The sequence below is a fragment of the Lemur catta genome, unplaced genomic scaffold (assembly GCF_020740605.2).
Source record: "Lemur catta isolate mLemCat1 unplaced genomic scaffold, mLemCat1.pri scaffold_67_ctg1, whole genome shotgun sequence".
NCBI classification, from domain to species: Eukaryota; Metazoa; Chordata; class Mammalia; order Primates; family Lemuridae; genus Lemur; species Lemur catta.
In genome coordinates, this window is record NW_025423866.1 from 824,455 (window position 1) to 850,217 (window position 25,763).

General features: G+C 52.0%; 2 protein-coding genes across 11 annotated transcripts; both read left to right on the forward strand.

Moving 5' to 3' along the window:
• The first annotated feature begins 1,607 nt into the window (after window positions 1–1,607).
• On the forward strand, window positions 1,608–21,307 carry LOC123630007 (putative neuroblastoma breakpoint family member 5). Of its 10 annotated transcripts, XM_045539340.1 has the most exons (11): window positions 1,608–1,698; window positions 3,919–4,087; window positions 8,251–10,076; window positions 10,184–10,364; window positions 15,268–15,370; window positions 16,299–16,513; window positions 17,421–17,472; window positions 18,255–18,427; window positions 19,357–19,408; window positions 20,194–20,355; window positions 21,256–21,307. In XM_045539340.1, coding segments are annotated over exons 5-11 (681 nt in total). In that variant the 5' UTR covers window positions 1,608–1,698; window positions 3,919–4,087; window positions 8,251–10,076; window positions 10,184–10,364; window positions 15,268–15,344; the 3' UTR covers window positions 21,257–21,307. The 10 variants fall into 10 exon arrangements, 9 of the variants coding, with proteins under 9 accessions (XP_045395296.1, XP_045395292.1, XP_045395295.1 ...); XM_045539336.1 differs by having other exon boundaries at window positions 8,251–10,364; XM_045539339.1 differs by having other exon boundaries at window positions 8,254–10,364.
• Window positions 21,308–21,978: 671 nt separating this feature from the next.
• LOC123630005 (neuroblastoma breakpoint family member 4-like) lies at window positions 21,979–25,298 on the forward strand. The gene is made up of 5 exons (XM_045539332.1): window positions 21,979–21,998; window positions 22,149–22,318; window positions 22,752–22,964; window positions 23,655–23,823; window positions 25,207–25,298. Exons 1-5 carry the CDS (start codon window positions 21,979–21,981, stop codon window positions 25,229–25,231), a joined length of 597 nt encoding a protein of 198 aa, XP_045395288.1. The 3' UTR covers window positions 25,232–25,298.
• The last annotated feature ends 465 nt before the right edge of the window (window positions 25,299–25,763 follow it).

The following is a 25,763-nucleotide window of genomic DNA, read 5'->3' on the forward strand; positions in this document are numbered from 1 at the left end:
TTTTTCAAATGGCAAATTTGGGGGGTAACAACATTTCTTTGAGTTTAAAACATCTATTGGAGTTTCAAGGTTATATTTAGGAAATGTAGAATTTGAGATTGTTTTTACTATAAATTTAGACTTATTTAGTGTATTTTCAGTATATTGCATTCTGCCTACAAAAGTTACTATGATGATAAAAGCAAATCTATTAACATTCATATGACTTTTTAGTATTAGATCTTTGAATATTAGAGATCTTGGGTTAAAGTGAAATTTATTTATTTATATATATGCGGGGGGGGGGGGCAATGGAGACAGACACACACACACACACACACACACACACACACACACACACACACACACACACACACACACACACACACACACACACACACACACACACACACACACACACACACACACACACACACACACACACACACACACACACACACACACACACACACACACACACACACACACACACACACACACACACACACACACACGTCTCTCTCTGTTGCCCGGGCTGGAGTGCAGTGGCGTAATCATAGCTCACTACAACCTCAAACTCCTGGGCTCAAGCAATCTTTCTGCCTCAGCCTCCTGAGTAGCTGGGACTACAGGCATGCGCCACCACACCTGGCTAGTTTTTTGTTTCTATTTTTAGTTGTTCAGCTTAATTTCTTTCTATTTTTAGTAGAGACGGGGTCTCACTCTTGCTCAGGCTGGTTTTGAACTCCTGAGCTCAAGCAATCCTCCCACCTCGGCCTCCCAGAGTGCTAGGATTACAGGTGTGAGCCACTGTGCCTGGCCAAAATTCAGACATTTTAAATAACTTTAAGTTTTAGAACCAATCAAGAACTACAATATCCTAATATCGGTGTTTGATGGGATTCTAGGACTACCGTATTACATTCTTGGAAACTGACTAGTTTCTTGCTAAGAAAATAAACATGAGAGAAACACATAAGCCAGAATCATGACAGTTTTCAAAGATCTGTTTAGAAATACAGAAGCTAAGAATGTTAAAAGCACAAAAGGAATTTTCATGTGACTGAAATGTCCACATCTTTACAAGTGAGGACACAAGAGGCTGGAGAGGTCGTGGTTTGCCTGGAGAGCAGCGAAACAGGCCTGTCTGAGGACTGGCAGTCCCTCTGCTGGGTAAAAGGAGCGCTCATTCCTATACGCCTCTCCACGGGCAGAGTGACAAATTGTGATACAGTCCCCTAGAAAGTACAAAGACGTGTAGATTGTACTTGTGGTAACATACAGATTGTTTGAAGAAGGAAATTGCTGCTTTTGGCAGAGCCGTGCGGCCGGTGCCTTCTCCCGCTGGGCAGTCGTGCCGGCTGCAGAAGCCTCGTTGCTCCTTCCGTCTCTCCAGTGGATTAAGTGCTAACACAAGATGGCAGCTGCTTTTCAGAAAAAGTTAGAATGCTTCTAACATTTTAAAAAACATAACTGACACATGTTGATTTTGTATTTACAGAATTACATAGTTTTATGTCATATTTTGTCTGCTGTTCTAAGAATGCTAAATGGGCTCCTAGTAAGTGAAAATTATGATTCATCTTCTAAATGTGGTGTTGTATTTTGTTTGATATCAATTTCAGAGCTGATGTTTTTGGAGACAAGTACGCTGATGAGAGAATGTGGAAGAGGCTTTTGTACAGTGTGCAAGAAAAATACTTAACAAAATTGAATAAGGTAAAAGCCTTTCCATTAATAAACTTTTCATCTGCGTGTTTTTACTCTCTAGCTCAGTAATATCACCTTTTAATATTTTCAGGAGCAATTTGGTCAAAGAATATTCTCTCTGCACCTGCCAACCTAAAACCGCCACTTACGGGTTTGCAGGTCACATCCTGTGGCTGCGGTGAAAGCTGCCCTCTGGCCAGGATGGTTTCCACAGCGATGAAAGGGACGGGAGACCAGCTCGACTGGGGGGGGCAGTCAAGGTTTCAGCCAGTGTTTGCTCTTAGAGCCACAGTCTCCCTGGGCTCCTTCGCTTAAAGGAGGAGGAACAGGCCTTTGTCCACTCTCTGTCAGCAACATGCCGGTTCTGTTGGGCCTGGGCCACATGTAACGGCATGATGAGTGCATCCTGGAATGTTGGCAGTTGCAGATGGGGCGTCATGGAGCTGTGCAGTCAGGAGTCATTTTATTTCTGAAGCTAACTGAGCATGCCTCGATTGTAACATGCCTCGTTGTTATATTTGTTGCTTTGGTAAAAATAACTTGAAATAACTCTAATGTGGGCAACTGATGAAATACTATGTAGTTGTCCCTTACTAGAGTTTTTATTTAAATATTACCGAACATATTTGGGTATTCACTTTTTAATCATTCAAATATCTGAGTGCCTATTCTTTGCCAAGTGCTAGGATACAAAAATTAATCACAATTCTTGCCCTCAAGAAACCATCTTTCAAGGGAGACAATCAAAAGATAATGATAATCCTGTGAGGCTGATGCAGCGATTGAGAGATGCACAGGTCCCTGGCATAACAGAGAAGCGGGGCCTGCCCCACCCAGTGTCTCGGGGGGCCTCCAGGAGGACGTGATGGCTGAGCTCAAACTTTCAAAGTATAAGTAAGAGTGAGCCAGCAAGGGAGTGAGGGGGAGGGAGTGGCAGGAGAGAAGGTTGAAGAAAGGCAGGAGCCAGCCAGTGGCCCTAATCGAGGATCTGGAACTTTTTCCTGTAGGTTACGGATTCTCAGTGCTGGCTGGGTGCTAGAGTCGCTGGGATGCATGGGAAACTGTAATCCCAGGCCCCACCTCTAGGGACGCCAACTTCACTGGGCTGAAGTGTGGTTTAAGCATCAGGCTTTTTACATGTTCTCTCCTGTGATTCTAATGCTCGGCCAAGACTGAGAATCACTTCAGTGGCGGGGTGGGGTCAGCTGGTGAGTGACGTGGTCAGGTTGTGACTTGACATCAGTCATGTAGCAGGTGGTTATGTTGAGGACAGATTGAAGGGAGGATAAGGCTAGGGGCCAGGATATCAGTTAAGGCATTTTTGAGTAATGCGAGTAAAAAATGACTGATTAAAGCTCAACAGGGGCCGGGCGTGGTGGCTCATGCCTGTAATCCCAGCACTCTGGGAGGCCAAGGCGGGAGGATCATTTGAGCTCAGGAGTTCGAGACCGGCCTGAGGAAGAGCGAGACCCCGTCTCTACTAAAAAAAAAAAAAAATACAAATTAGCTGAACAACTAAAAATATAGAGAAAAAAAGATTAGCAGGGCATGATGGCGCATGCCTGTAGTCCCAGGAGTTTGAGGTTGCTGTGAGCTAGGCTGACGCCACGGCACTCTAGCCCGGGCAACAGAGCGAGACTCTGCCTCAAAAAAAAAAAAAAATATATCAGGGAGGAGGCGTCCCTGCCGTCTTCATTGCGGGCCCAGCCTGCTGGCAGGGTCTCCACAGGAAGAAACGTAACTAGACAAAAGAAAGTTCATGTCAAGAAGGCACAGCAACTAGGCACACGATGCCCCAGATATAAACCTACCTTTGCAGACATTTCAGAAAAGCTGCTGCACATTCAGCAAACATGTTGCAGGATCCATTGAAGAGCTGCCTGGGGCCGTGGGGTGACCCAGGGTTATGGGTCCCTGTGTGCTGTGTGTCCTGCCTGCACCTGACAGGGCGTCTGGGGGGATCTCTTCCTCCTTAGCTCCTCACTTGTCAGTGCACTTTGCACTGCCCTGTGACCTCTGTCTCTCTCTCTGTCTTTGTCTCTCTCTGTCTGTCACCCCCATGGCCAAGGCAGCCGAGCTGTGCCCAAAGCAGAGGAGGGGGTGTCCTGCCTCCTTTGCGAAGGGAGGCCACACGCCATTGGACCCCCCCTTGTGCTTCCCATCAGGCCCCACGGGGTGCTCAGGGGTCTCACCCCTCCTGCCTTCATCTTTGGTTCTTCCTCTCCCCAGTGGGCCCAGTGAGCTGCAGGAGGATGCAGGGACTGCAGGGCTGTCACAGGCACTGACGGAGCAGGGTTTCCCTCCTGGTGGTGCTGACCTGTCTGACTGCCGAGAGCCATCAGAAGCGCCGCCTCCCTGTCTGCCGAGCCTGAGGTCCAGTCTGTTCTGGATGGAGCAGGTGAGTCCTCCCGTGATGAAGCTGGTCAGTCTCACTGGCATCCCAGGTGGCCTCACTGTGCTCAGTCCTCTGCCTGGGCTGAGTGATGTCCCTGCAGGCTGACTCAGGAGACATCGTTGGTTCCCGTCAGGTGCTTGGGCAGAGTTTCCTGCACAGAGGGGAGGTGGGTCTGAAAGCTTTGCCGTCTTCCCAGCACCTGGCCGTGTCTCTGCCAGCCCGGCCCCCACTGCCCTGTGCAGGCCGCAGATGCACAGGCAGGTCCCAGCCCCTGCAGCATGTGCACAGCAGGGTCTGCCCGAGTCTCCCCTGTGAGTGGCATCTCATGTCCCCTGCATGTCCTGGGCGGGGCCTCCACTCTGCAGGTGGAGCTGCAGCTCCATGAGACCCATTGGCAATCAACCAGGGGCTCCAAGGTCCTTGTCTCTCCCGCCCTGTCCCTAGGGCCTCTGCTCTCACCTTGGCTGTCCTGGGGCCCTTGGAAAGCTCCAGGCTCAGTCGCACAACCACCCCGCCAGGCCTGGGCTCCCGTGAGGAGGACGGGAGATGCTCAGACACAGGTCTCAGAAGGGAGCTGAGTGTGGGAGGGGACGGCCCTGCCAGACATCACTAATCACGGGCCAGGAGAGGCCAGTTCTCCTCTGCAGTGGGGTCACAATCACAGAAGGCCACCTCCTGCGTGGCCTCCCTGCGATAGTGTGAACCGTGTGTGTGTGCAGTGCCCAGCCGGGCCCGGCAGCGGTGGCACAGGCGGTCTGCCCCGCCCACCCTCCCCCTGCAGGGAGAGCCCGGGCAGACACAGCACGAATGTCACCTAAATGACACGTGGATGTTTTAGCAAGGATTTTCTCCACGTAGCCATGCAACACCAGGCACGGAAGTCGGGAGTGTGACGGACGCTGTCCCTCGCCCTGTGCTGGGACAGCATCTCCATCTCCGCAGCGTGGGTTGCGCAGGCTCCGCCCGGAGGGAGGAGGCTCCGGGCAGCAGCAGGAACGTGCCACATGCCCAGCCGTGCTGTAACCGTCCCCTGTGGGACCAGGCTGGGGAGACCTGGCTCTGCAGCCATTCAGGGGAGGCGGGAAGGGGGTCCACACAGCTCAGGGCCACCAGCAAGACCAGGCTGCGTGGACAGCCCCTCGGTCTGCGTCTGCAGTGGTGCAAATGGAACGTCCCCGCGGGAGGACAAGACTCCCCGGGGCAAGGGTGGGTTAGGGACACCTGTCTAACAGTCTATGGAGGAGGGTCCGGAATCCGTGAGGGCCACATGGCTGGACACAGGAGAAACCTGACAATGATCACCCTTGACATTCGACACCATAGTGTGGTGACGCCCAGCTCAAATATTTGAATGACCTAAGGGAGCCGAGGGGAGATGAGCTTTGTGACAATCATGAGGCTAAATAAGTAAAAACGTGAAGGAGCCTTCAGGGCGTCAGGAGTTGGCCACATTCCCAGGAAGGTTCCAGACCACCACGACCGTGCAGGGAGGGAAAGGCAGGTGGGGAGGGAGTGAGTTCACCTCCAGGGACAGTAGAGAAGGGACCAGGTGACGTGCTGGGTCCTGGGGGAGATTTCTGCCTCAGTGCCCTTCAGTCCTGCCGAGTGTGCGACGCTCGTCCCTGGGCTTCACAGTTCCTTCCACAGACAGGCGTGTCGGGGGGAGATGTTTCCCCAGGAGCCCAGCAGGAACTCTCACCAGCTCTTAGTGACTGTCCCACTGGAATGATGGTTCGTGGTGGCAAACTGTGCCTTCAGTCACTATGGGGGCCACCAGGCCGAGGGAGGAGCCTGTGCACAAAGACCTGGATGCTGGAAGGTCCCTGGTGCAGGGCTGGGGGGGACAGCCTGACCCCAGGGGACGATCTGCACAAGGACAATTTGGGGGGAAGTGAGGTTGGGTGAGAATGTTGGGCCACAGTGAGCAGGACCACAAGGTGGGGGGGGGTGACGTGCGTCGTGTCGTGGGCCGTGGAGAGGAAGGTCTTGGAGGCAGAGCAGGACGTGGTGAGAGGACTGTGGGGGCTGAGCCCAGTGAGGGACTGACAGTGTGGAGGTGGCAGCATCAGGGTCCCAGTCGGGAGGACACTGGGGAATCCAGGCGGTGATGATGAGAGTCTGACACAGTGTGAGCTCTCAGGAAGGTGACACAGAACACATGGGGGTATCTAAGTTTGAGTGTCTTCCCCTTTTGCCAGCAGAACCAGGGAGCCCCTCGGCTTCTTGCCATTTTCTCATGCAGCCACCAGAGGGCAGTGTGGGACTGCTTATGACAATGCCATTGTTCCACTTCAATACTTTTTTTACAGGTTAGCATTCAGAATGACTTCTACTGTCTTAGAGAATTTTTTAAAAAATGTTTACTTGCTATTATGCTTTAAATCATTTGGAAATAATGAAAACTTCGTAGAAGAAACAAATATAAGTTTATCCCACTGACTGGAAGATCTCTTTACACATGTAGACATGTAAAATTATCAATCAATGAGTCAAGGTGGATCTTAACCAAACAAAATATTAAAAATTAACTGAATATGGATAAAATAATTAAATTTAAGAACTAAAACTAAAGGTCTTAGAAGAAAATGTAGGGGGAAATCTTTATGACCTTGGATTTGACAGTTTTGTAAACATGTCACCAAAAGCTTTAGCAGTAAAAGAAGAAAGAAAAAAACAGATAAATGGGGCGCCAACAAAATTAAAAACTTTCCTGTCTCAAAAGACACTCACAAGAGATTGTAAAGACAGCTCGTGGGATAGCAGAAAATACTGGCAAATGATAAACCTATTAAGGATTTTATACCCAGAAAATATAATGAACTCTTATAATTCAAGTACAGAAACACAAACATCCAACTAAAATGGGCAAAGGAATTATATAGACATTTCTCCAAACAAGATACATGAATTGCAAAGAAGCACATGGTAGATGGTCAACAGCATTAGATATAAGGGAAACATGGAAGAACCCAACAATGAGACCCCAGTCCACACCACTAGGACGGCTATAATTAAACAGCATCAATAGTTGCGTGAGTGCTTGATTGAGGTCAAAGCCTGGATGAATCCTCTGTGACGTGGGGCTTTGCCTCTGGGCTCTTGGCTCTGCACATATTTCATCTTCATTGGAATCATTACTTTTCTCTTTCTTCTCACACTCATTGCTTCTTCCTCTTCATCCTCACGACAGCACCTTCCCTTAATGGCTTGGGACATGCTTCCCACCCAAATTGGTCTCACACTGACCATGGCATGGTTCCCACTGTCTCCCGTGGGGGCTGCCCTCGTGGTCTCAGGCTCCTTGGGGTCCTCTGTGCTGAGCTGACTTCTGCCAGTCCCGACTGCTTTCACCTCACCTGGATGGTTTAAGGGAAAGTCCAGGACTGCAGAGAACCAGAACCAATCTCTGCCCGGGCTATCTCCAAGGGGGAGAAAATCAGAGGGATGTTTCTAAAACAATGACCCACATGAGAGCTGAGGTTCCCCAGCAATTAAATCAGAGGGAGAAACCTAAAGGAGAATGGAGGAGCTAAAAGCCAGGCTGGGGAAGTGGGGTTCCCACTTGTGTCCCCTACCAGGTGGGACACCTTATGTGGAAAAGGGGACAGTTCCCAAAGGAAGGCCACCATGGACATGGGACGTGGTCTGCTCTAGCTGAGTTGTTCCTGTGGCTATCAGAGTTCTGGGGACCTTTTCCCAGGATGTGCATTTAATGGTGGCCTTTTTTCTTACGTGAGAATCTCTAGGGATATTTCTCTGAAATAGATTCCTGAGCCTTATCTCCAGAGATGTTTTAACAAGTGTCCCAGTGACTCACATGCATGTTCTTTAGCTCTGTGTCTAGTAAAGTCCGGGATGCCTTTCAGATTCATGTTATTCTATTTAACCATCCCAAACCCTAGTGGTGACTGCTGCCCTATTTTCCACATGAGGATTATAGCCTCAAAGAGGGTAGAGAAATTCTCCTTTGAAGCATCCCTGGCCTGCGAGAAGCTGCATTTGAATCTCAGATCTGCTGAGCCGAGGCTGTGCTGTTGTTGCTTCTGCACTGACCCAGGATGGAATTTGGCTGGGACTGTGGTTGGGATGAGAGGTCTTTGGTAAAAGTGAATGACTCTTAGTGACGGGGAATGATTCACTTGATTAGTACTGACTGTTTACCGTAGCAGGTGCTTGTGGGGACACTGGAGACCTGTCATCACCAGGGCGGACAGAGTCCCTGGTCTGCTGAAGATCATCTTCCTACTGAAGAGATTATAGATAATCACCTAATATACTTCTTTTGTGATTCTGTTACATATAATTTATCCTTTGTGTTTCTTTGTCACCTGAGACCAGTCATTGATTGAAAACTGAGTATAAATAATAGAACTGGATCAGGCATAGTGGATCCAGCCTGTAATTTCAGCACTTTGGGAGGTCTAGGAGACAGATCACTTGAGGCCAAGAGTTCAAGACCAGCCTGGGCAACATAATACCACAGCATTTCTACAAATAATATTAACAATAATAATAATAAATGAGCTCTGGGTACTGGTGGGCACCCGTTGTCATAGCTACTCAGCAAGCTGACGCAGGAGGATCCCTTGAGCCCAGGAGTCTGGGGCTGCTGTGAGCTGTGTTCATGGCCCTGCACGCCAGCCTGGACAACACAGCAAGACCCTCTTCTTAAAGAACAAAATATAGGGCTAAGAACTATAGAACTGTGATAAAAGATATGTCCCAGGATGGAGACATCTGAGATGTTTTAACAGTGGAAATAGCCATGTTGGATCCCAAATCCCAGAAACAGAGATGTGAGTTCCTGGTGGTAGAGCTCGGTGCTTTGGACAGGGAAGCTGAGGCCCAGGCTTGTGAGGTGGCCCTGCTGCCAGCAAGGGGTGAGGGAGCTGGGGAGAATCTCTTAGTCCTTCTGGGCCTCAGTTTCCCCATCAGGAAGTGAAGGTTCCAACTGCACCTCTCCCAGGGACCTTCCTGCCAGGTTTGCTCTGAGTCTCTGTGGGCAGAGCTGTGGTAAAGGTGCCCTGCGACCCGCAGTGGAGACCTGACCTTGGTCCCTACTGTGACTATCTCCTGCAGGGCCCTGAGCTGAGGCCACACCCTGAGAACTCAGAACTGAGGGAGCAGATGGAGGAAGGGGAGCCGGCAGGTTGGGGGATGAGAATGACCGAAACAAGGACACGGGAACGGTGGTGCAGGTGGACACACATGGGGTGAGAATGAGGACAAATTGGGTTTAGAGATCAGGAGTCACTGAGAGACGCCTGTCATCACCCAAACCCTCCAGGGCCAGCCTGGACAGAGCAGTGGGGATGGGAGAGGAGCTCAGGGCACTGGGGTCCTAGGCACCTGGCCAAGGACACCCACAGGCTGGACTCAGAGCTGGTTCACACTGAGGGAAGCACCAACCCCAAGAGGAGGAAGAAGTGACCGTGAGACCCTGCCCAGCTCCAGCAGCCTCGTCCTTGGGGCTGCCCTGGCAGTGGACGCCCTCCAGGTCAGGGTGGGCTGAGCAGGAGAAGGGTGGACATGCTGCTCTAGGCCAGTGACCCGGGGACAGGGGACCCTTGCACATGAAGTAGTGACACTTGGCTATTCTCTGTGCCTTTCAGTTGAGAAAGGTCTGGTGGCAGCCCAGGGAACGGGTGGAGAGGTCACAGACACGTCATCCCCATGACGCAGTGAACAGGAAGGGAATTCCTGAGAGCAGTCCCGGTGTCACCAGACCCCCACAGGGGACTGTCCCTGAGTTCTGATACTGTAGGGCAGGGGTCTCTCTACAGAAGGAGACGTGCAGCTCCCTGGCAGGAAGGAGGGTGTCTCTCACAGAACACTCAGGGAAGGAGTGTAGACGGGGTGCTGGAGTCAGAAACCACTTTTATTCAGTCACTGACGACCACTGCGGGGAGCCCCCTGGTGCCGGGCCTGAGTGGGAACCGTGAACACGGAGTTGGTGAAACTGTGTCCCAGCATCCACGGAGCTCTCAGGCCGGTAGGCCGTGCATCGTGGCAAGTGTGGTCACGGTGAGGGAGGGTCCCATGGGGTGTGGGGGTGACCTCAGTGGCTGTCCTGGTCCCCCTTCTGTTTGTTTCCAACAGCTGGTGGGCCCTGGGTGACAACACTCCTGACCTCCCGGGACACCACCAGCATCTGCCTCCAGGTCGTGTCAAGGTCAACAGAGCCAAGGTCTCCAGGGGAAACTGCTGACTCCGTCATGGCCACCTGGAGACACCATGAGGCCAGTTTAGTGGGACCCTTAAGTCCATGTCTGCCAGAAAGGTGACGCTGGTCCCTGTTCTTGTGGATAATTACATGTTTCCATACCTTCCTAATCTCCCATCACATCAAAATTAATTAAACGATGACTCTATTTTTAGAATTTCAGTAGCTCATAATTTACTCTCAGATCTCGCAGTAAAGAACGAGTGTGGAGGGAATAAAGCTGTTTCCGTGTTTGCAGGGGACACGCAGGGACTGGGGCTGGACTGGCTTTCTGCATTCACAGGCTCGGGGAACATCGTGACTCTTGTGCTCAGAGACACAGAAATGTCCCACACCCTTGTTTCACTGTCTGTCCACCCTGTCCCTGTCTGAAAAATCCGACATCTGTGCTCACCTAGGGACGCTGAGCTAAGTCAGTTGAGCTCAGCGAGGGCAGTTCCTGATCCCTGTGGGTAGTGTCCTGTGCTCGTCACACTGGGGGGCAGAGGACAGGAGCTCCGGTCCCCACTGAAAGGAGCTGAGAGTTGTCTGCTCTGAATTCAGCCAGGGGTGTGTGTAGGTGGGGAATCAACAGCTCACCCCCTCGCTCCCCTGCTGATGAGGAAGAGGATGATGAGGAGCAGTGACGGCCCTGGGCTTTATGCCCCTCCTCCTGATTCATGCCCACACCATGTGGAGAACGTCCTGCAGGGAGGGTCCAAGCTTCCTTTGTCACAGTTGACTGTCACACATCCTCAGCATGGCTCCTCTCCATGTGTGTACGTCACAGATCATGTCTAGATTGTAGCAGCAAGAAGAGAAGCAGCGCGGTGACGGACTGGAAATCCTTGCACGATGTCTGGTCAGGCAACGGGTCTCTACAAAGGTCAAGAACCTGCTCAGAAAGTGACGCTTTGCGGAACACACGGATGAGCCAGGTCCAGTGTCCTGTGGTGGGAGACACCTGACTGCATCTCGCAGCACCTGGTGACTTCAGGAGCAAAAACACTCTCCACTTGCCCCAAATGGTGGCCCTGTACACCAGATCAGAAGGTCTTTAATGCAGCAAATAAGCTGGGAAAATGGCTCTGCTTCTACGGCCAAGGAATGACATGGGTCTCCTGGGGATGACACAGCAGGAAGCAGATGGAACTTAGCACAGTGGCCACAATACAGCACATGAACTGGCTGCCTGCTGTGGAGCTGTGAGTGAGCTGCTTAGAGAAACAGAAATATTATCTTTTCAAAAACTGTGTTTGGTTGAAATGGGGACCCAGTGGCCACTGGGGCTTAACATACATCTCATAACTGACATCATCCACAGTGTAGTGTGGGGGTGTTTTAGGGTGGAGGGAGACACTGTCAAACGTGGCCGAGCAGTCCTCCTTCCTTCACTCTGACATGAACGCTCGGGGCCCGCGATGACATGAGTTCCTCCCTCAACTCAGGTCCAAGCAGGTGAACTGCAGAGACCTGGGCCACAGGGCGTCTCCCAGGTGTCAGGCTCACCAGACCTGGGTGGGACTGGAAGCCAAGAATGTGAGGAGGTGGCGCAGGGGTCCCTCTCCCCTGCCTGCCTGTCCCTCTCAGCTCAGCCTCACCTGCTGTGTCCCTAAACCACATTGCATGTGGGCACCATGGAGGCTCATCACCCCAGCCAGAGTCATGACCTTGACCTTCCCATGTTCAGTTAGTGGAACACAACCACAGCTCAACCGTTTCAGGTCAACACACAGAGCTACAGAACAAGGTTTCATAAAGGTGCTCTGGATCCTTGTCCTGTGCAGCATGTGAATGAAATGACCAAAAATGTAAAACCTGCCATGAGGTTGACAAGTCTTTTCAATAGAGATGGTCACGTCATGTATTCAAGCACCTGCACATGAACTAGTTTAATCACTGTGACGGCTGGGAAAGGGAACACAAGGAAGTAGAAAGAAATCCATTAGCAGCAAATATGAAGTTTAATGTTCAGTGAGAGGAAGTAACAACCCAAAGCACCCCCCACACGGGAGGACATAGGTGGTGGGAGGTCACACGTGACGCAGGTACAAGGAGAGACACAGCCCCCTGTGAGACGACTGAAGCCAACGTAACCCTGGAATGCAGCAGGGACACTCAGACAGGACAGAATTTTGTTCTATACTTTCTAATGGATTTGGAGGGATGGGAGAAGATGCAGAGAAGAAAGTCACGAGAGATTTACATTTTTACATCGCAAAAGTTTGACGTTATTTAATTTAGGAAAAGTCGTAAGATCTGTTTTCATGGTAAAGAAATGGTTGGGTGACTACACAACCATGAAGGAAATAAAACTGGGGGGGAAACTGTTCCTACCTAGATATTTCCATACAGACATGGGAATGGACAAGAGGAAACGTGCTGAGATTTACTGAGAAATGAAGGGGTCTGTGGCATGAGCACGTGTCTACACCATTCTGGAGCATGGCTGCTCAGGGGGTGTCCCCATCAGTGGTGTCCCCTTTAGGCCAGACCACCTGGCTTGTGCATCGGCATGGCCCAGGCACCTGGGGGGCAGGGCTCCTAACATTCTGCACAGAATTCTGTTATGGCGACTGAAGACCGTTACGTGGCTCGCTGAGCTCCACTGGCTCACTTTTCTTGGGCTCTGAGCTATAGTCAGTGACTTCAGCTCTGAGCTCCGGTGTCCTGAGCCTGATTGACTACAAAGTGAAGGACTGTTGAGTGCTGTGGGGTGTGGATCACGTTTTTCCAATAGTAAGTGAAGAAGTCCAGTGTTGGTCCTCCCTCAGTCCTGATGAAACCTATTGGATTTGATTTGTTGTTCACCCACCGTGTGTTTGGGTTTCTTCTCCCCAGTCCCAGGCTGTGCCTCTCCTGCCACAGCGGCCAGCATGGCAGGGTCCCTCTGCTCTCTGTCCAGGCAGAGGGCACAGATGGACATCTGGGAACAAAACAGGGAACTGCGCTCCCAGCTGGTGGAGGCTAAACAGCAGGTTCTGGACCTCAGGGAGAAACTGGACATTTCCGAATCAACTGCTTTCTCCCTGGCCAACCAGCTGCGGAAATACAGTAAGTTCTGTAGGTTCACCATGTTCAGTGACAGATGGTTGTGTGTATTCTCTCTGAGGAAATAAAGTTTCTAGACTTGGTGCTTCTCTTCCCTTTATCAAAATAAATTTCATCCTGCTATATTCCCAAGAAGGGAAAAGGGGGTATTTTAACCCTGTTTTTCTGAGGATGGAGAAACTGAGGCACACAGAGTTTGGCCATGATTCCAGGTGAGGAGTAGGGTGGGGCATGAGGTAAAATGTCAGTTATTTATTTCTGCAGCTGCCAAGGAAGTGCCTGTGATTTGGGCACAAGCTACACCTGTTTTTCTTAGGAGCCTGTGTACTGCACAAAATCCTGCAGTCACATAACGTCACTGTGGTTGTAATTTCTGGGACTGATGAGCTTCCGTTCAATTGTGGTGAGGCCCAACAGGAAAGCACTGAGCTGCCTCCTGGGGAAGGTTGGGATGGACACAGCCCCTGCTTCAGAGGAGCTTCCAGAGGAGCGTGCTCCTAATGGCAGTTGTGACAATCCTTAGTGACCCTGTCCAGGGGGCTGACCCTGGTGGGAGAGAAGCTCTGCATCCTGGGACACCAGTTCTACTTTGAGTCCAAGAAAGTGATTTGAAACTTAGCTGGAAGGTAGATGGTGCTTCTGGTTATGTCAGGGACACTTTCCCACCTCTGTGTGTCCCCTGAGCTGGGGAACCTTCAGGGACACAGGACAGCCAGCAGGTGCACGTGGACCATGATGGCCTGATCTAGCAGATGTTGGCCCACGTGTGAACAAGGGACGAGGAGGACAGCAGCAGCCCCTGTGACAAGCAAAGCAGTGTGTGGGATGGGCCCCCACCCCCACCCCAGTGCGCCTGGCCACTGCCAGCCCTTGTCCTGCCCAGAAAGAGAAGCCTGAGCGACTGAGGGGTCCTGGGAGCAGGGCACGCGCACAGCAGCAGGATTGGAAGGAACCTCGCAACTCTGAGGCTGAGCTTGCATCCTTTTCCTCCAAATTATTTTCCAATAAATGAGAGGATTATTTTTAATCAAAAGGAATTAAAGAGAAGATTAAAAATTGAAGCCTGTTATGGAGGTGAAGAGATGAGTTCTGGGAAAGGACAAACTGTGTTTTATTAACACCTTTCCATCTAATCATAACATAAGCATGTGAAATACTGTGAAGAGGAAGAACATGGAAGAAGGCTGAAGACCACGTGTACAGCAGGGACCCTGGGAATGTCTCCGGGCACCAATGCAAGTTGTTTGTCTATGGTGTGCCTCAGTTTCCTCCTCTGTTTACATGGTGCTATTGTATCACCTATTAATTGGAGTTGCAATGATACATTCATTAATTCCTGTGTCGCTTTTACAGCAGAGCCTGACAAGAGGAGCCACTGTGAGCTCGCAGGTCTCTCACTTCCAGTGTGACCCGAGCCTCACTAGCATGTGGGAATTTTCTCTCGGGTCCTCGTGGTCTAACGCCTGATGTCTCCCACAGGCGCATCCGGATGCGATTTCCACCTGTGAGAGGCTGGTGCACTCTTTGCATTCCCAGCACGAGGGACCCACAAATCGTGGGGTCCTCAGGGCCTTCCTAGCTGTGCAGGTGTCACTGCATTGTGCCCAGTTCAGTGATTTCTGTCACAGGCTACAGCTTGGTCACGAGGCCCATGATCAGAGTCAGACCTTGGGGGAGAGAACTCTGACTGTCCTAAATCCCAATTCGATTTTTGCCAAGTACCTTTATGTGCCTTTCAGCTTCTCCTTCCTCATCTTGCAATAGGAATTCTCAATGCCATGGAGACGGGAGGGTGAGAATTAAAGGTGTAGAAATCCCCACATAAGACCTGGGACTGCGGACACTTTGGTCCCTTGGAGGGACCCTGCCACCTCCCCTGTGGGCAGTGGCCACAGCTTCCCACTGAGGCCAGCGTGTGTATCTTTCTCAGAGTGTGGCAAGTTCAGGGATGTCCTGGAGTCCGTGCTGGGGGTGAGGCTGGACTTCTGGGAGGAGGAGCGGGCAGAGATGCCGACCCTGGAGGACGAGCTCAGGTAAGGCTGCTGTGTGTGGGGCAGACAGGGGGACGTGTGAGTCTCTGATGTGGGCAGCTCAGCTGGGACATCTAAGAGCCCACCTTGCCAGGGCAATGGCAGGAATGCACGAGGCCGGCATGTTTTTCACAGATATTAATAAAACAAGATGAAAACAAAACTAAGGATGTATTCTGGCCCACAACTGTGACTCAGAGCCAGGTTTTCTCCTTCCAAACAAGAAGTTGTTAGGGTGAAAGTCACGTAACATAAAGGTAACCAAAGGACAGTGACAACTCAGCAGCATTGAGTGTAGTCACACTGCGCATTCAGGTGATGGAAACACTAAAAGCCCCGACTCCACACTGTGCAATATATCCCTGTGACAACACTGCACTTGGACCCGTCACAGACATACAATTAAAACTTTACAGTGTTGTGCAGTCATCGTCCCATTCACTTTGAATCACACTCACCCTGACTGAATGTGGCTTCTGAGACTGTCACCCAAAGAACATTGTCCCCTTGGCCTGGTTATCCTGTGTCTTTCATGCTTTCAACTGGCCCCAGCTGGAGCTGGCACATTGCTTCCTGTGGCTGCGTGTCCAGTCTCAGCAGAACGTGCTGGGTGTGTCTTCACATGGAAAAGGCCTTGGCCACAGTGAGGGACTGAGGGACACCGTTGTGAAGCCGATTCAGGAAGACACCTGGCTCCTCTACAGAAGGAAACAGGAAGGGAGCATCAAGGATCTCACAGGGACACTCTGTGATGCACGGGAGGCTTTCCCTGCACATTCTTCTCTCTCTTTGCCACAAGCAGGTCACCAAATACGTGCTAGAATTGCACTTGGAAGGCTTCCTGGGGACACCTTCACAGAACTGTCTGCTACTGTGCATATACTCTATTGTCAACTGTGCCTTTTCATATTTGCTTTTGTTCCCACCATAGGGAAGCCAACAGGCTCATTGACCAGCAGGCCCGAGAGCTGACCCGATTGAGGCAGGTGTTGCGAGAGGGGAGAGATGGCTCATTTCTCCTCAAGCAGCACCTGCAGGCCATCCTCCTCCAGGACAATCCTGACAGCTGCCAGGGCCAGGACCTCCGTGAGCACCTGGCAGAGGGGCGCAGGCTGGCAGAGCACCTTGCCCGCACGCTCAGCCCAGGTGAGTGGCCACAGGCCCTCAGGACTCTGAGCTGCTCCCAGGTGCCAGCTCGCAAGACACTCCACTCACAATGTGGCTCTTCACCCAGCTGTCCTGGTTTGCACGTCACATTTATGGCCACGACAGGATCAGGGCTGGCCAGCGGGAGCAGAGGACAGAATACTCAGGGTGGAGGTCCCAATGTCCCCACTCTGTCCTTCCTCCTGATGCACCGTGGCCTTGAACTTATCAATTCTTTTTTCATGGGTTTTGCTTTTGTGTGTTGTGTCCAAGGACCCAAATCTAGGTGACCAATCCCAAGGATTTGTTCTGTAAAATTGCATTCAGTCAAAAGGCCACACTCAAGGATCTGGAAAGACACATGTGGCCCCAAGGTTCCCCACTCCTCAGTGGACCTTATACATATGTAATTAGCTTCATACTTAAGAATGTCTTTTTTGAGCTACCTTAAATCGCATTGTGTATTAATTTGAAATTCCAGCTCTTCATTGCTGATATTTAACTCATCAATTGATTGCATATATTAGCTCTGTATCCTGCAACCTTGCTACCAATGGCTTATTCATTCCAGAAGCATTTTGTTGGTGCCCTCATTGCTAATTCTTTGGGATTTTTTAATATAGACATTAGCTTTTATTTCCTTTCTTTGTCTTATTGAAACAATTAGACCTTCCAGTGTGATGCTCAGTAGGAGTACACTTCTGAGGGTTTGGGCACTTCTGTGACTGCAACTGCCTATTGTTTTATTTCTCAAATTTCTGCAGACTCATACTCCAGCAATTGGTCAATTATGCCTTAGGTTTTCTTACCATAGAAACGGTCCACATGTAGAGATATCTGCTGGTGTTTGTAGGGGTAGTGTGGAGCTACTCAATGTCTGACTGGACATTTCTGAATTTCTATGCAGAAAACCACGAAGATCAGGAGGAGGAGAAGGAAGAAGAACCACCAGCCCCCAGGTAGCAATGAGCAAGCACGGCCTGGAGGAGGGTGGGTAAAATATGGGAGGGCCCAGTTGCACTGGTCAAGGTGTCAAAGTAGCCACAAATTTCACAGCAAAGGTGTGTGAAAACTGTTTGTTCTTTGATGACATTCTCACAACCAGTGAAAAATTCCTTCCATTAACAAGGTTGTTCACTGTCTTCAAGGCATTTCCCATTAACTAGGAGAAAAAGTCAGTCTTAAGGATTTCTACAATCACAGATTCTACCTGTTCTCCCTCCCATGGCTGAACTCAGTATGAGATGCCCATCTGCTTTCTGTGTGGTTGGCCTTGAAATGTTGGAAGTGACTCCGTAGCAGGGGATATGAGCAGACTGAAATATTTGCACCATGTCACCATATTGCTAGACAGGGTCCTAGAAGGCACAAGAGCTCCTGACCTACACTGTCAGGAGCCTGTGCCCACTGTGCTGCTGCGGGAACAGTCAACACGGTCCACGCAGGAGGCTGAGCCACTGCGTGGTTCTCTGTGTGTGCTGCCTGCCAACACGGTACCAAGGGGACAGTGTCCCCTTCCTCACCATCTCCTTACGTGGCCAGTGCACAGAGCAATTGCTCCTCTCTCACTCCTGCCCTCGAGGCTCCCACATTCTTCCTTTATCATAACAGGATAGCTTTCTTTCTCTTCAAAATGAAAGCCCCTTGCACTCTGTGGCCAGTCCTTCATGCCTGTCATCAGCACCGCCTTGGATCTGGTGTCCAGTCCCTCTTGGTTTGGTCCTATTCTTTATCCCACGAGGTTGAGCAGTGTGGAGCAGGAGGAGAAGGTGAATGGAGTCCTGCAGAGCCAGTTGGGTGAAGGCCACCTGACTTCTGCCAGTCACCGTGACCTGTGTGACACCGACCAGCCTCCCTGCACCGGTGCCATCCTGTTTGATGAGCAGGGAGTCTCCAGGGCACTGGATGCAGCTAGTGAGTGCTCTGTTATAAGGGAACGACTCCACATTGTCCTGTGGGTAGGCTCCGTGCCTGCTGGGCTCCATGGCAGGTTCAGGGTGGTGAACACAGGGCTCACAGAGTAGGGAGACTGAAGAAATTGTGACAAACCACAGCCACCACTGACGCATGTGCACACAGGTGTCTGCAGGAGTCCATTCTTTGCAGATGGGATGTCTGTTGTCTCCTGCAATGTCCTTTCTAAATGCTGATCCGAACAGCGTACTCTGAGCATTAGTGACTGTCTGACTGGGTGGATATTCTTGCCTATGTCTTTGGAGATAGTGTTGACTCCTCAACTCTAGACCATGGTCTCTCTCTTCTCTATGTTGACCTGTCCTTGATAAATGGCCGTTTATCCACCAGAATACAAACACCTCTTGAATGAGTCTGGAATTATCCCTGAAAACAGGGCAGGGCCCTTGACACCCTCCGTATCCTTGAATGAAAAGTATCCTGTTCTCTAAGTAGCAGCAAAGATCTTTCCTATTTGAGGGTATGGAGATTGCACCCACCATCTGATCTCAGTGGATCATCCCATCTGTACCCATAGCAACCACAGCAGCTGATGGACTAAAGACGGCGTCTTGTAGCCACATGTCTAGAGCCACTAGGCAGGCTCTTCCTGTTCACTGGGAAAATATGTTTCATTGTTTGCCCAGACACAGGACAGAGGACAGTGTGACACTAATGGACCAATTCAGGGACAGTCTGCCCAGGGACTCAGAACAGGAAGCCTAGCCGCTTCTCAGAAGACATAGCCTGAGGCCTTCTGGAATATTCTCCAGGGAAAACTGATCTCCCACCAGCAGTACTTTCCTCCATGCATTACACAGGCCCCTGGGTTTGTGTTGACCATGAGGCAAGTACCTGTGGTGACTGGTCCTGTCTGACTGTATTTGCAGCAACTCGAGGTGACAGCAACACACAGGAAGGACAAGAGCCCATGGAGACCGGGTGAGTGTGACAGTCATGAGCTATGAGCGCCACAGCACCCCCTGGAGATCTCGCTCCAGGGAGCAGCAGAGGGTGCAGCCTAGATCCCCTCACCCGGCCTGCCTGGCAAGATGCCTCTGTCGACCTGGTGGTTCTTACACTGGTTTCCACTTCCCACCAATTTCTCCAGTTTAATAAGCTGGAGTCCTGTGACCCCAGATGAGCTAACCAGTCTCAGGTGTCCCTGCACTCAGGGTGACCACCTCCCTCTCCCATGGGAGGTGACTGGGAGGACAGGCGCAGCTTCTCTCTGCAAGGGTGGCCTTAGGTTGTTGGCAGGGATTCCACAGCAGGTAGTATACGGAGACAAGAAAGAAAAAGAAAAATGTCACGTCATTTCACAGTACTGAGAGAACAAGGCCTAGAAGGCCCGAGATCTCCTAAAGGCCACGCTGCCTCAGGTGCGTCTATTCCCTGCAGCTGGGCAGGGAGAGCGGGACTCAAACGCACAGCAGCTGCGGCATGTGCTGCGGGTCGCTGCGCTGCGTGTCCTGATTGCCCCGTGCAGGGGAGGGCGGTGTCTGTCCTCATCACTGTGCCCTGTGGCCGGTGCACTGAGCGCCTGCCACTACCTCAGACCCCACGGCAGCCGCCCTGAGCCGCAGTCCGAGGAGGGCTGTCTTCCTGTTTCAGGGGTGGCCTCGCTGCCTCTGGGACCTCTGCCTGTGTCCCCTGATCAGAACCAGCCGGGGATGCCGCGGTGCCCGATCTCTCTCAGCTTAACCTACTCTCCTGTGTACCCCCAGGCTCAGCGGGGAGGAGGAGGAGGCGAATCCCACCCAGCAGACCTCACTGCATGAGCAGCGTGTCACCCTTTCCAGTGGCCAGGACCTCTCTGAGTCCCGCTGCCCTTCCCGCTGTCCTGCTGCCCGATGCAGGAGACGACTGCGCCTGCCCGGGTCCAGCTGGTGAGTGTGTCTGGTATAAAGTAGATGAGTCCCAGTGTCCTCCCAGGGAGCCTCCACGTTCTCTGTGCCCCGCACCTGTCACCAGGTAGAGAGATGCCAGCAGACTCTGGAAACACACTGATGTGGATGAGGGTGGCCGCCTGAGCGTTAGGCACAGACGTCAGGGGTGTCAGGCAGCCAGGTGACTCCCAAATCCCAGGCCAAACACTTACCCAGGGGACACAACGACAAGGTCACAGTGGGCACCACAGAGCTAGGCAGAGTGGGGAGACTGCAGAAACTGTCACCGACTCTCAGCCACCGCTGATGGCCATGCACGGCAGGGGTCTGCACGAGCCCGTTCTTTCATGTTGGGACTTGGGACCTGTCCTGCAGGGTCTGATAATTGTTACAAAAGCACCAGTGACTGTCCCAGTAGGTTGGTGTCTTGCCTGTGTCTGTGCAGATGGTACCGTAGTTCCTGGATTCCAGGCACAATCTCTCTGTCCACTCTAATTCAACTGCTCCTTGCCCAGGGTGTGTCGGAATACCAGAGGAAATACACCTGTCATGGCCACATGTGGAGTTGTCCTTGATATCAAGAGAGACGGGACACATAGCTGGAGAAATCCAGAAAAAACCCGTGCAAGTGTCCTGTGACCTTGAGACCGAAATATAACTTTTCCCAGTAAGTTCAGAGCTCACCATGACAACGATCCGCCATGTTGGGGGCATTTTACAAGATGGATCAATACGTGGTCCCTCCCTACTTCGTCAACGTCTGCAGACGAGATGGGCACAGCTCTCTAAGGGTGTCCGAGGTCACACGGGTCATCTGTCTCCAGGCACAGATGGGCCCAGCGTGTGTCACGGTGGGAATGGCACTATTTAATGTCTGGACATTTCTCAATTTGTTTGCAGAGAACTATGAAGAGGAGGAAGACGAAGAAGATCTAGAATCACTGGCCTCCAGGTGACAATGAATTATCAGGGGCTAGAAGCAAGAGTACGACATGCCAGGGCAGGGTGGTGTCTAAGGGCAGAATGTGAGGCCAAAGTCACCAAGATTTCACGCTCGAGGCAAACCCAGCCCACTGGTTGTACTGATGCCTTCACTACCCCGGAGGTGGCAGAGCCTTGCAGCAAGGGTGTCACCTCCCCCATGGTCCGTCTCCTTCGTGGCCCTAGTAGCGTGAGTCTGACCAAGGGAACTGACCAGTCTCAGGGTGTCTTGCCCTTGGATAGATCACGTGGTCTACTGCGTGAGGCTGAGACCAGCAGGGTGTGCCTGTCTGCTGTCCACACTGTGGCCTTGGGTCATTGACAGGAATGTCCTCGCAAACAGTCTCCCCATGGCACAAGTTTGGAACAGCAGACCTAGAACACACAAGATCTCAGAGAGTCTATAGGGCCTCAGGCCCCATGTTCCCTGCACTGCTGCATGTGAAATTCACCGTCATCTGTCCCCAGGGTTGACCCAAGGTTATGGGTCCCTGTGTGCTGTGGGTCCTGCCTGCATCTGACAGGGCATCTGGGGTCTCTTCCTCCTTAGCTCCTCATCTTGTCAGTGCACTTTGCACTGCCCTGTGGTCTCTGTCTCTTTCTCTCTTTCTCTCTGTCTCTCTGTCTCTGTTTCTCGCCCCCATGGCCAAGGCAGCCGAGCTGTGCCCAAGGCCGAGGAGGGGGTGTCCTGCCTCCTTTGCGAAGGGAGGCCACACGCCATTGAACCCCCCCTTGTGCTTCCCATCAGGCCCTGCGGGGTGCTCAGGGGTCTCACCCCTCCTGCCTTCATCTTTGGTTCTTCCTCTCCCCAGTGGGCCCAGTGAGCTGCAGGAGGACGCAGGGACCACAGGGCTGTCACAGGCACTGACGGAGCAGGGTTTCCCTCCTGGTGGTGCTGACCTGTCTGACTGCCGAGAGCTGATCAGAAGCGCCACCTCCCTGTCTGCCGAGCCTGAGGCCGAGTCTGTTCTGGATGGAGCGGGTGAGTCCTCCCGTGAGAAAGCTGGTCAGTCTCACTGGCGTCCCAGGTGGCCTCGCTCTGCTCAGTCCTCTGCCTGGGCTGAGCGATGTCCCTGCAGGCCAACCCTGGAGACATCGTTGGTTCCTGTCAGGTGCTTGGGCAGAGTTTTCTGAACAGAGGGGAGGTGGGTCTGGGAGCTTTGCCATCTGCCCAGTGCCTGGCCGTGTCTCCACCAGCCTGGGCACCTGGGATCTTTGCTTCCCCAGGCTCACACCTGACTGGTGACATCTCCTTCATATACTCAATGGGTTGCCAGAGTCACTGGGTGGTCTCACTGACCCGCAGGGACATCAGAAATGGGTGTTCTGGGAGGACGTAGCAGAGAGAGCACTAGGATTGTTCCCACTGAAGCCTCTTCTCCTTTCAACTCCCACACAGGAGGCCTGTCCCCAAGGGCCTTGGAGTGGAGACTTGAGCCCCTGCGTGTCACAGGTGCAAGCTGCAAACACACAGCTGCAGCCAAGCGCCCTGGTGACTGACTGTCTGCAGCTCCAGCTGGACCAGCAGTGGGGTCGTGGCTGTGGCTTTGCCACATGGAGCCTCCCCTGCGACCCCTGGATCCTCGCAGCCAGCGCTGACTCTGGGCACCAGTGGCTGCTCCTCCCAGGTGGGCAGGACAGGGGAGCAGGAGGCTCTGATGTTGGGGTTGCTGTCACCATGCAGGGGTGGAGAGGACTTTGGGGCCCAATTGTTCAATGAAAGCTGTGACCATGTCATGTCTAGTCCTTATATCTTTCGGTGATTTATCACTTACATAGTGATTTCACATGGATTTTTTTTAACAGTGTTGATCCTGGGCCCACAGGTCAATTTCCTCACATATCCAGGTTTTATTCCGTTTCTTTAATCTTCTTTTTGAAGCAAAGCACAACCTTTTTTTAGAAACTGTCCAAATCAGTCTCCCCTGTGACTGCCCCTCTAGTTCATCACCTGCAGGCATGGCAGGGCCATGTCCTCAGTTTCCTTCTCAAAAGGACCCACTTTGCTCAGACTGTCTTAACACAGCCCTCCCAGGCCCCACATCCTGTCCTGCCCCTCCTTGCTCTCTGTCCCCTCTATCTCCTCCTGGAGCCTGTGGCCTGGGCCTCCTCTGTCAGGCCATGCCGTCATCTGAGAGGTGACAAGCCCCAGGTACCCAGGATGAGACAAGAGTCACGAGAGGTCAGGAGCCCCAGGCTGGCCCCATGGGGAGGGCTCCTGAGAAGTGCCCAGTGCTCACAGGATGCGAATCCCAGACCCCTGTCCTGGTAACTTGTATCATCTGAGCCTCTACCCTTCCCTCTGGTCTGTCTTCTAGTTCGTGGATTCCCAGGAGCCCAGCCAAGACTCCCCGCACTGGCCCAGACGGTCTCTCCCCTGCTCGCTGGCCCGAGTGTCCTGAAACCGAGGATGAGCGAGAGAAAGTTGCTGTTCAGCAAGTGGAGAGTCACGTGCAGTTTCTCAGGCCTGCAGCTGCGGGTGCAGAGGTAACCCCACCTGCGGTCTCACACACACACACTCCTGCTGCTCTCTGTGCAAGCGGACAGCTCCTCTCCCGCTGCTCTTTCTCTGCCACGTGTGTTCCCTCCAACAGCCGCTGTAACCTCCGTCTGGTCTCGATGGTCAAGTTGATCATTGACTTTGCAAGGCCAGCCAGGTCCCTGGAATGCGCCTGCCAGGACTCAAGAGTTTTCCTTCTTTTCCATCCTTGGCGACCTGTAGCTCCCTAGGAGCAGCCCCTGCTGTGACTCCCTCCAACCTCTGAATGAGAACAGTTAAAAGTGAGCACATTTATTGCTCATGGCAAAAAGTAACTTAGAACCTGGTCCCAGGCAGGAGACCTGCAGTGGCCTTGTCAGCTTTGTGTTCAGCCCCAGAGGTGCAGGGCTGTGTGACGAGGGTGGCGTTTGCAGGGACTCAGTGTCCAGGCACTGTGGACTCATTTGAGCCGACATTAGCTGAAGGACACTGAAGGGACCCTAAAGTGACGTCAGTGCAGAAGTAGTTGCACAGGGTGGGACATCAATCCTCATAGACCATGGGGTCCTTAAGCATCTGCTCTCTGTCCATTTCCTTCCCGTTTCTACCTCCACAAGTCCAGGCAAGCGTCCCTGCTCTCTCTGTGCAATTCCATTTGGAATCTCTCCTTCCTTTCTTTGCCGACCCTCTCTAGGAAAATACTTTTGCTGTTTCTAAATCCTGATCCCTGTCCCAGCCAGCGTGACCCACAGCCTGCAGTGGCTTGTTCATTTCTCCATTGGACCCTTTCTCTCCTCCTTCCAAACAGTGTGGAAAGGGCCTCAGGCCGGGGTTCTAGTTCCAGGGTTGTCAGCAACAGGTCACGTGGCTTTAGTGGAGTCTCAGCCCTTCGGCACCACGCTCTCCTCGTCAGTCCAAGGGGGACGGGACGTGGAGGAGTCCGAGGTCCCTGCTGGCTCTCACAGCCGGGCTCTTCCCACAGCTGCCCCCCCCTCCCTGAAAGTCTGGGACCTGGGGTTATAAGAGGGCCTGTTACTCTGCCAGGGGCCCCTCCCCCTGCAGCTGTCTGTCTCTGAGTCTGGTGGGTGACACTGAGCATGTCCCCCACCAGGAGGCGTGAAAAGCCATCACTTTTCTGCAAACAAGGGAAGAAAGTGGCTGATAGAACCAGGTCCTGGTTGGGCGGGGACAGGGTCCCTATATCCTGCCCCTCAGGGTGACCTTAAGTTCAGGGAGGTTTCCTTCTCCCCTGTGGCTGTCACTGTCCACTTCAGCCCAGCCTCCTGCAGGAGCCCAGTGTGGCCCTGGGTCCGTCCCCCTCAGCCACCCCTCCCGACTCAGCCACCAGCAGGACCTCACAGACTCTCACTGGATTTTTTTTCTTTTTGCAGATACCAAGTACTGCTGGAACTGTGAAAAAACTAAAAGTGTTTCAGAAAAAGTACCATTTCTACCTGAAAAAAAAAAAAACTATAACAGTTGACATAGATAATATTCAGAATAAATATTTTAATTTCCCTATTTATTTCTGTACAGTACCCTTTCCCATATTTTACCCTGTATTTATCATAAAGAGAAAGCATAATATTTTATGTTAAAATATTTTCTTTGACCTCAAATAAAGTTATTTAAAATAAATTAAAATGTGCTCGTGAGCCTATTGTGCTAGTCCCTGTCACCCCCATCCTAGCTTATTCCAGCTGCTGTGACAAAACCCATGAACCGGGGGCTTATGAGCAAATGAAATTCGTTCTCTCCCAGGTCGGAGGCTGACAGGTCCAAGGGGCACCAGCAGGCTCGCTGTCTGACGAGGACCCCTTTCCTGATTCGTCCATGGCCCTTTCTCTTTGTGTCCCCACGTGCTAGAAGGCAGCTCTCTGGGGTCTTCTATGCAGGCCTTCATCCCATTCAAGAGGGCTCTGCCCTTAGGAACGAATCATTCCCTAAA

What these genes read in the sequence shown, in the direction of transcription:
- LOC123630007 (XM_045539334.1), top strand. Translation starts at nt 13,163, where the DNA reads ATGGCAGGGTCCCTCTGCTCTCTGTCCAGGCAGAGGGCACAGATGGAC. An exon ending in CAACCAGCTGCGGAAATACA is followed by an intron (nt 13,341 to 15,267) that starts GTAAGTTCTGTA and finishes TATCTTTCTCAG; the next exon opens with AGTGTGGCAAGTTCAGGGAT. An exon ending in CAAGAGCCCATGGAGACCGG is followed by an intron (nt 19,409 to 20,193) that starts GTGAGTGTGACA and finishes GTGTACCCCCAG; the next exon opens with GCTCAGCGGGGAGGAGGAGG.
- LOC123630005 (XM_045539332.1), top strand. Translation starts at nt 21,979, where the DNA reads ATGGCCAAGGCAGCCGAGCT. An exon ending in CCAGTGGCTGCTCCTCCCAG is followed by an intron (nt 22,965 to 23,654) that starts GTGGGCAGGACA and finishes TCTGTCTTCTAG; the next exon opens with TTCGTGGATTCCCAGGAGCC. An exon ending in CTGCAGCTGCGGGTGCAGAG is followed by an intron (nt 23,824 to 25,206) that starts GTAACCCCACCT and finishes TTCTTTTTGCAG; the next exon opens with ATACCAAGTACTGCTGGAAC.